The sequence below is a fragment of the Dendrobium catenatum genome, unplaced genomic scaffold (genome assembly GCF_001605985.2).
Source record: "Dendrobium catenatum unplaced genomic scaffold, ASM160598v2 fragScaff_scaffold_216, whole genome shotgun sequence".
Classification (NCBI taxonomy): domain Eukaryota; kingdom Viridiplantae; phylum Streptophyta; class Magnoliopsida; order Asparagales; family Orchidaceae; genus Dendrobium; species Dendrobium catenatum.
Window position 1 is genome coordinate 20929 of NW_021318678.1, and position 10458 is coordinate 31386.

General features: G+C 35.5%; 1 protein-coding gene across 1 annotated transcript; it reads left to right on the top strand.

Annotated features, from left to right (window-relative positions):
- The first annotated feature begins 3475 nt into the window (after window positions 1-3475).
- On the top strand, window positions 3476-8808 carry LOC110093115 (zinc finger CCCH domain-containing protein ZFN-like). The gene is made up of 5 exons (XM_020817904.2): window positions 3476-3481; window positions 4451-4570; window positions 4681-4929; window positions 8003-8242; window positions 8566-8808. The coding sequence occupies exons 1-5, from the start codon at window positions 3476-3478 to the stop codon at window positions 8806-8808; spliced, it is 858 nt and encodes a 285-aa protein (XP_020673563.2).
- The last annotated feature ends 1650 nt before the right edge of the window (window positions 8809-10458 follow it).

Sequence of the window (10458 nt, forward strand, 5' to 3'; positions counted from 1 at the left end):
TTCTAGCTCTCCTGATCTGACGAACTCAAGTGATTCAGATTAAAGTCTTCTCAAGTGTTTAAGGATCAAGATACTACCTACGTTCGGTACTATCAATTGAATTCAAAACCTGCAAATCCTTCAACAAATCCGTAAAGCACAAAGCGAGGATCGAAGGAACTTTTTATACAACAAGTCCGTCAAAGCACAAAGCAAAGGACCGAAGAAAGTCATCCCAAAGTTCATGAAAAGACCATGGCTAAACTAAGTGGATTTCGTCATCAACAAGTCCGCTATGCACAAAGCTCAGGACCGATGACTTCTCTCTATCGACCTAATACAAACCTAAGGATTTTGGTCACCGACATCTACTCTATCAAGCCCGCCGAAGCTAGAAGCAAAGGGCAGAAGGAATACAAATCTTCTGACAAGTCATCAAAGACAAATCAGACAACCCTTCACCAAGTCCGCAGCACAAAGCACAGGACAGAAGGAATCAAAATCTCGGGGCTCCAGCTAAAATTGCAGAAAGAGCATCCCCGACGACATCTACAAATGTCCCTGAAGACTGGGGGCATTTTAAATATTTATTTGGGTCGACATCGCGCTGCATGCCGAGATCCCCAAATAAATATTTAAAATTTCAACAAGATATCAACCATCTATGGATATATTTGAAAGAGCAAGTGGAGAAAGAAAGTTAGTGTGACATCCAAGCAAAACTTTGGAGATCCATTAAAAGAAAGACTAGTGTGACATTCAAACAACTTTTGGAAATCCACTAAAAGAAAATCTTAGTGTGACATCCAAATGAAATTTTGGAGATCCACTAAATGAAAATCCTAGTGTGACATCTAGAACAAGATATCTAGAGATCCACAGGGTCAATCAGCATACAATAAACGTGGCTCGCTCTAGGCGCGTACCACATTTGTTGGGGGGCATTTGTTGACCTTCTCCCGTGAAAAACAAAAAAAAAGAGAAGAAAATGAAATTTCAAATCCTCACCTGCTCTGCCATTCGCACGTCGTAGCCACGACGACGCCTCGTCGCTTGCACGATCTCTGCTGCTCATGTCGCATCGCCCATGACTCTATACGACGAGCTCCTCACATCGTTAAAATGAGATCGAAGGGCTCTCGGACGCGCTCCGCTCGGCCTCGTTCCGCTCCAGCTCTCTCTCGAAAGCTCTCCCTCTCCCGACTCCACTTCCTGTAGGATCGAAAGTTACAAATTTTGATCGGAAGCAACTCGGTTTTATTACAAATGATAATTTTAATTTGGATTACTTTATTCAAATTTCTCTCTATAATTTCCTAAAGTAACTCCATCGCATGCACGTTTCACATCAAACTTACACCAAAGAATATTATAGAGGTCTGTAGTTTCTTGGATTAGTAGGATACTACAAAAGGTTTGTTAAAGGATTGTCACAGATTGTTATGCCTTTGTCCAAGCTAGTGAGGAAAGAAATAAAATTTGAATGAACAATTGAATGTGAGAAAAGCTTTCAGGCATTGAAAGGACATTTGACTACAGCACCAGTACTGACACTTCCCTCAGGAATAGAAGGATTTCAGATTTATAGTGATGCTTCTTTGAAGGGTTTGAGATGTGTTCTAATGCATAATAAAAAGGTGATTGCATATGCATCTCGACAATTAAAGCTTCATGAAAGAAATTATCCCACTCATCATTTAGAGTTGGCTGTAGGGGTATTAGCTTTGAAGATTTGGAGACATTATTTGTATGGGGTAAGATGTGAAATTTTCACTAATCGTTAGAGCTTAAAATATATATTTTTATAAAAAGAACTTAATCTGAGATAGAAGATGATTGGAATGCATAAAAGATTATGATTTGGACATTCACTATTATCTATGAAAAGCTAATAATGTGACTGATGCTTGGACTCGCAAATCTACAGAAATGATGAACTGGATGATTATTCAAGAGGTTGAATTGATCAAGGAAATGTAAAATCTATAATTGGAGGTTATATATTTGAAAAATGTGGAATATTTACATCAGATGACAGTAAAGCCCACTTTAATAGAGCGTTTCAAAGAAGCTCAATAACTCAGTAGTGAATCTTCAAAATTGATTGAGCAGGCCCAGTCCGAAAAAAGAGCAGATATTTTTGTTGATGTTGATGGAATCATTAGGCTCAAATTCCAGTTGTGAGTACCTAGCGATCTGGACTTGAGAAATGAAATTTTGCAAGAAGTTCATAATTTTGGCTACACAATTCATCCAGACAGTACTAAGATGTTTAAGACTTAAAATTTTGCTGGTCGGGTATCAAGAGAGACGTTGTTGAACATGTAGTTAAGTGTGAATTATGTCAAATTGTGAAAGCTAAACATTAGCGACCTAGTGGATTATTGCAATCATTACCTAAACCTGAGTGGAAGTAGGAAGAGTTTGCAATGGATTTTATTATGGGATTTTTCAGATCCAGACAGGGACATGACATCATTTTGGCGATTATTGATAGGCTGACAAAATCAAATCACTTTTTTCCTGTCAAGCAAACTAATTCAGTAGACAAATTGGCACGTATGTATGTGAAAGAGATTGTCAAATTGCATTGTATTTCAAAAGTTATTGTCTCAGATAGAGATGATAGATTTACTTATAGGCTGTGGAAAAGCATCATAAAAGCTTAGGCACAAATTTGCATTTCAGTACAGCTTTTTATCCTCCGACTGATGGTCAATCTGAAAGAATCATTCAAGTACTAGAAGACTTATTGAGATTATGTGTTTTGAATTTCAGAGGTAGCTGGGAAGATCATATACTATTAATAGAATTTGCCTACAACAATAGCTACCAATCTAGTATACAAATGAAACCATATGAAGCACTTTATGGTAGGAAGTGCAGAACTCCCTTAACGTGGGGGGAGGTAGGAGAAAGACAACTAATGGGTCCAAAGCTAGTTGATGAAGCAACAGAGAAAATCAGAGATAGATAAAAGCTGCTCAGGATTGCCATCATATGATTTGTTTCTAAGTGTTGAATAGATAATAAGATTGAAAGTAATGTTATACATTTCTTATGATCAACATAGAATTTTAATATGTTATACCCATGTTATTATTAATAAGTAATGTTATGAAATTATTAAGTGCTAACAATGTTATTATTGATGCTTATACATTTCTTGTATATTTTATTGAGCCAATCTTATTAGCAGTGGTTGTACTGCAGAAAGAGGAGGGAGCCCGTAAGGCATTAAAGGGGTGACTATTCTTTTTGGGTGTACAAATATATCTAAAAGAGATCTGGAGGATAGCTGTGCAGACTTTTGAGTATGCAAGTAAATTTTAAAGGTTTTAATAAAGCTTTGTATTTCCTTTGAAATGCACATTTAAATTACGATATATTATATATGCTTCCTTTTATGAACATTTTGAAGTGTTATAATAGTGAGGTTAGGATAGTTTGAATATACTACTTTTTTACTTATCTAATTATGTTATCAGTGTTCAGAATGGGGGTAAGTAAGGTGACGATCTATTTAGATTCTCCTTCTTTGTTGCACTCTAGGTTGACTGTAGGGGATTAAAATGGAGTGTGACACCCAAAAAGCCGGGGAGGTCGGGGCACGAATTTTCAGAGCTCATAGAACTCAACTCACCCCTAGTCATTATTATCATAGATTCTTGATTGCTCTAAAGGATTAATCTCTAAAGAAGTATTTAGCTAGATGTAATCACATAATACTTATCATCAAATTAATGGTGAGACACACATAAATTACACAGATAAATTATGAGTCATGAAGTAAAAAGAAGAAGATCCTCGACAGTGGAGGCGACATGTGAATTAGGGCTTGCACCAATAAGCTGGAGCAAGAAAGATTCTGATCCCAACAAAAATTTATGGGAATGGACATGGGGTTTATGTAATACCCAACCAGACCAATATATTACCGAATTGGACCAAAAAACTACTAAACAAGAAAATTGCTTCAATGGTGGCTGCTGTGTGTCCCTTCTATCTTGCTTGTGTTTGACTATAATGTTGGCATGATTTGTTTTTAAAACGTGACAAACCTATGCTGGAGGCAGATATGTGTCCAACACAAACTCAAAGGTCATTTTGAAGCACCCTTGCTTCAGGGATTGAGAATATTTATTAGTATTAGTGAAATTATGATCTTATTGCATGTGTGAATATTCATAGTTATGTTTCTCCGCAAGTGTTGGGAGACAAAGATTATTTCTTTCTCTAATTCATAGATTACCATGTTAGTGCTGCAGTCATTGCATGGGACATCATAATATATTACTTTTGGTTGGGCTTCATCACAAAAATTCTTTTTACATTTCCGTTTTTCACAATTTCTTAGGCTTATTTCCAGTGGTTGTGCATTATTCTTTTTCTCAGTGAGCGTTAAGTTATCCTGAACTTGTACTGTGATTTAACGTGATATAAGCTTCTCTCTTGTTTTCTACTTCATCAGCACTATCTAGAGACCGGAAAATGCAATTTTGGACCTGCTTGCAAATTTCATCACCCTAAAGATATTCCTGGAATCATCAAACCTGTTCAATTTAATGCCCTAGGCTATCCTCTTCGTCAGGTATTGAATTCCTGCTGATAATATTTATGTTCTTACACTTTAAAGTTTCTATTCATTTAATTCATTTCTTTATTCTATGATAGCTGATTTATCTTCTTCTATTTTTTAAGTATGAGGTGGATTGCAAATTTTATTTAAGCACTGGATGGTGCAAGTACGGCAAAACCTGTAAATTTAATCATCCTGAGCCATCTAATTCAATGCATTGGTGGCTTTCACGGACAACGCCTGGACAAACATTATTTCCTGGGGAACTGACTTCTTTCAATGCGAGCCCTCATTGGCAAGTTCCTTCAAGCTATGTGCAAGTAGTTTATCCTCAAGGATTTGCTCAAGTTCCAAGCTGGAATACATTTCCTGTAAGCATGCATGATCTTTTAGTTGTGATTGTTACTGGGATTTTTTTTTCTTTCCTTAAAGGCTTAGCATGCTTTTTGATGCTATTTATGTCCAAGATGCTATAAACGTGGTGAGCTTCTGCTAAAAAGATTTGTACAAAAAACTTTGCACATTAGTTGAACACCTAACGTGGTACTCAGTATGGATGATTGGAGAATTAGGACTCACATAGCCAATCCAAATAGTTGCAATAACGCTGATCATGATGCTTAGAAGGAAATTGTAGTTAATGGTGTAAAAAATGGTGAGATGACGGTTCTCCTAACCTTTACCAGTTTCGTTGTATTTTATAGTGATTCTTTATGCTATAAGTGTATTAGGCACCAGATAAATACTTGTAAAAATTGAGAAACTGTTTATTCAATTACCTCATAAATGGTTTTTTTATCTATAATCTATATAATCGCATATGCCTTTATAGTTATTTAATAGGTAGTTGGTGTATCATGATTTGGAACTCGCCCTTAAAAAGGGACCCACTTGGGGAACTTGCTCGGAGCTAGCCTTGCTTCATTCAATTAGGAGGTGGTACATGGCTATAGTAGTGTGTAGTATTGTACGGGTATTCTATGTAACATTATACCTTTTTTCTTATTTAGCCTTTCATGTAGCCCTCAGAAACCCTAAATAAGAGGTGATGAGGAATAAATTGGGGACTTTGTGGATTGATATAATGGACACTCTACTAGTTTTGAGACTCATAATTTATTGAGTATTCTATAGATTTCCTCTCTACTCTCTCTATTCTCTGACAGGTTTTTAGGTTACTCACTCTTAGTTTCGACATTCATTATAAGTTATTTCATTTGGCTTGATATTCTTAGTTACATAAATGTTCTTCAAGGCAACATCAATGGTGTCCAGAAAATATGAGGATAGACTTGCTCCACAAGTAAATATGTAGCTCTATAAACAGGTGTACTATCAGTAATGACCTATATGATGTTTGAAGGCCTCACCACATGATAACTTCTTTGATTAAATTTGAAATGAAGAACTTATCCTTGCACTATCCTTCACAGTTTACAACTTTGATAAACATCTTTGTTACGACCATGAAGTTGATAAGTGGTCTTCTTTGAGGATTTGTCCACCCATCACAAACCAAAGCAACTCATTTTTCCTTCCCACTCCTTTGGTTGGCTCAAGCAACTTCTCAATGTTAGCCCTTTCGCTTTTCAATAACGTAGTATTGATGGCATTATATCCTGGTGGCACGTAACCAGTGAGGTTGTTACTGGAAGAAAAAGTAAATGCATTCTTGTAATGTGGATACTAGGTTGAAAGAAAGGCCAGCTGAGTAAAATATTCTTGCTATCTCCCCATCTAATTGCTCTCTTAAAGGCCTTCTCCAAAGAGTTATCTGCAATATCTTTTTTTAGGTTTATATCCATCCATTGTGAATGATCCTTTGTTAACAGTGATATCATCAGTTTGAATTGAAGAAGAGGATGAAGGATTTGAAGGGTGGGAACTTGGAAGTGAAATCTCTTTAGGAAGTTCTCTTATACTCCTTTGCTCAGCTTCAATAACTTGCTTTTGTAATTCACCCAATTGTGATGAACTTATTTTAGGGCAAATTTTGATCTCATGCCCAACAATCTTTAACAAATGAGCTTTTACTTTATAGTACGATCATTTATATGTGGCATTACAATAATTTCATTTGAATGCAACATTGGCCCCACCTTTAGAAGTTTTTCCAAATTTTGTGACTTAACAAAGGTTTACTATCTTCATTGTTGGGCTCTAATGACCCTCACCCATCCCAATTCCACCTCCACTACAGCTTATCATCCTAAGAAAGAATAAAAGGATTGACACAAATTTTCAGTTCAAATGTTACAACTCCAAATTCAAAGCTCAAATGTTAGATAATCAACAAGTTAAGGGAAGAGTTAAAACTAAATAAGAACTTTGTGGCATGATTCCACTAATTTATATTGTTGCATGATTCTACTATACAGCTAAATTAATTAAATAATCAAAGCTCAAATTTTGTGACATAACTCCGCTTTTTTTTTTTGTAATTATATTTCTATTAATAAGAATTTAAGAAGCTTTTGAAAAAAAGAAATAAAATTTGCATGAGGAAGGATTAATGAAGAAGCTAAACAAGTAAACATACTAGCTTAAGTCGCTTGTGAATTCAATTGGTTGAACTAGCAAAATTTACATGTGAAAGCATTCAATAGCAAAGAAACTATTTGCTAATCAAAGAGTCGATTAAAAAAATGAATTTTTCTCATGAAAAGAACTTAAATAAGGCAAGATTAGAAGACGACGGAAACAAACCGAACCTTCGTGTAGCCTCGTCTCACGTAATCGATGAGGAAATTAATTAGGAAAATAAATCTAATTTGAATTCAAATCTGAAAGGGAATTATTTAGGGAAATGGGTTGATTTAGGAGGGAATTATGAGAGCCTATTTAAGGCAAATAATATGGTGATTTTGAATTATGTTTTGGGAGTTTGCTGAATTTAGTTTATTCTTAGTTTATTTGGGCGGGTAGGGATTTGAGAGAGCCGGATTTTCCTTTCAAATTGAAGATTCAACTGTATATTGCTATTTTCTTTCATATATCTTGTAATAAAAATAATTTTAGTGTGTTTTTCCTCCTAATTTTTTATTGTTGTTTGCTGATTTCGAAAAAATTGCATCCACTTCCTATCAGAATACTTTCCAAAAAATTACACTCCTATCTTCAGTTCCAAACAAATGAAGGATATCTTTAATAAGGCTCTAGGACATCTGCCTTTTGCTTGTTTTTATAATAAGTTGGGCTTACAGATATATATGCTCTAACTTGGGAATGCTGACTTTTTAGGTAAATATCGGAAAAATAGGCAGGACTCCCAAAAATTTGAAGTTGATTATATATATTTTAATATCCTCATAATTGGGAGTATTAATATCTTTTATTTTTTCCTCATTGTATAATTTGGTATGTTTATTTATAAGCTTCACATATTCAGTCCATAAGCATAGTAATTTGTCTCACACTCTACACATGTCTATATCATATTCACAGTATTATCTTAACCAGCAACAGTATTATGGGAATGACCAATTTGTTGGAAGTGGAGCAGCCATGGATCCTCCGGCTTCATATTCTTCTTTTCCTGTGAGGCCTGATGAACCTGATTGCCCATTCTTTGCAAAAACAGGGAGCTGTAAATTTGGTTCACGTTGCAGGTTTAATCATCCCATAGGACAGATAACTCTCACTTCAAACTGTGAGTTGAGCCCCATGGGTCTTCCGTTACGCCCGGTAAGCTATCCTGCTCACTTCGTATAATGAAGGACCTTGTATATGATCTTTCTTAGACTTCATTTGAGACGGTTTTTTTATTACTTCTTAAAACATCTTTTTAGTATAAAAATTTTAATTTTTGTACTAAAAAGTTGCTTTAAGAAGCAGCAAGAAAGCCGCCCCAAACAAAGCCTTAATGTTACATTTGATGACTATATATTAAACATTAGCTTTTTGCGTCTGTCTTGAGAAGTTCATACCACATTCATTTCTCTTGACAGATGTCCTGGATTCTGCAGTTAACTCTTTTCAGAAGGGAATTTAATTAACTCTTTTTGCAGGGTGAACCTAAGTGCAGTTTTTATGGCCGTCATGGTTACTGCAGATATGGCTCCACTTGCAAATTTGATCATCCAATAGCTGCACCCAATGTTCCTGTTGTTCGACAACCATTAGAGTCATCATCTGGGCCTGCCACCTTAACATTGTCAGCTGAAAGCTCTTCTGTAGCCAGCCCTGGAAAATTAAAATGCCTCCCCTCATCCAAACGACAGAAAATGAATTCTGACGATGAGAAGGTATAATCTGAATGATGATGGAACCACCATATCACTTGACGGGATTTTCTATATTTATTTCCTTTATGAGTTAAAGCATTTCACCGGCCTAAGTCGAGTCATTCTATCCAGAGGTGTCTATTCTTTTTTGAAGAGTTCATCTAAATAACGACTACTTTCACTTAATAATTGTGCTGGCCACCTCTTTACTGCAACGTTGTTTTATTTACCCTTTTTTATTTTCTCTTTTTTCCTTGTTGAAGGATTTCCTTGATTCAATTAATTCTTTTGAGCATTTCATAAAGTCTTTCAATTGTGTCTTTTCATTCGAGCTGTAGATATTCAATAAACGGTCATCTTCACTGAAACTCAGTTTGTGAAGCCACTTCTATGAAACCTGTTGATTGTCGAAAAACAATTTGTTTCCCCGGAGCACAGTTGTCTTCTAACTTCTTCATACCAACATATATGTTTTGTTTGGGATGGCTTTCTTACTGTTTCTTAAACCAGCTTTCTAGCACCAAAATTAATTTTTTTGTACTAAAAAGTTGCTTTAAGAAGCAATAAAAAGTCATCCCAAATAAAACCCTATGCTTCGTTTGGGACGGCTTTCATACTGCTTCTTAAAGCAACTTTTTAGCATAAATTTTTTTTCTAAAAAGTTGCTTTAAGAAGCAGTATGAATGTCAAAGGTTTTGTTTGGGACGATTTTCTTACTGCTTCTTAAAGCAGCTTTTTAGTATAAAAATTAAAATTTTTGTATTAAAAAGCTGCTCCAAGAAGCAATAAGAAGGTTGTCCCAAACAAAACCTTAGTCAGAATTCAGAAAAGAAGTGCTGCTGCTGACAGGATGGCTTTTTAACCCTTTATAGCTCAGTTTTGACTCGACTTACTGCATTGATAGATTTGTTTGCAAGGATAAATGTTGATGGGTGGGGTTGAGTGGATTCGGAATCTTTCTCTATTGCATAGCCCTTTGGGAATGTCAGTTGTATTGGGAGGCAATATTTCGGGTACCTGAAAACAAGAAATGATTGCCTATTTTTTAATATTTTCTGCTCAATGAATAAATTATCGAAGGCTGATCTCTGTCAAATTGGTTCAATGGGATCCACTATTCCTGGACCTTGTTTAATATTTTTCAATTCTAATGCTTGCAAAAAAAAAATTGTGATTTTGATTAAAATCGTAGAAGTGGCATTGCTAGCTAAATTTTATGGGTTCTCAGTGTTTTCGCTTGAGTAGATCTAAAGCTGATTATATGGAGTGTAATTTTAGTATTAATAGACATAGTGATGAGATTATAATTTTGGGCGATCAAGTCAGTAATAAGAGTACATGTTTTAGATATCTTGGATCTATTGTGCAGAGTGATGATGAAATAGATGGGGATATTATCAGGAGAATTCAAGTTGGATGGTTGAAGGGAGGAATACATTGGGCTTGTTGTGTGATTGAAAAGCCCCCCCTCAAACTTAAGGGAAAATTCTATAAGATGGTTGTGAGACCTGCAATTCTTTATGGTGTCGAATGTTGACCATTAAAAGAGAAGCATAATACTAAGTTAAGTGTTGCAGAGATGAGGATGCTCAGGTGGATGAGTGGCTTTACCCTTAAAGATAGGATATGAATGAGAATATACATGAAAAGGTTGGAGTAGCTCTAGTCGAAGATAAT

Coding starts and splice junctions, on each gene's coding strand:
- LOC110093115 (XM_020817904.2), top strand. Junction 4,571..4,680: donor TAGGCTATCCTCTTCGTCAG/GTATTGAATTCC, acceptor CTATTTTTTAAG/TATGAGGTGGATTGCAAATT. Junction 4,930..8,002: donor CAAGCTGGAATACATTTCCT/GTAAGCATGCAT, acceptor TCATATTCACAG/TATTATCTTAACCAGCAACA.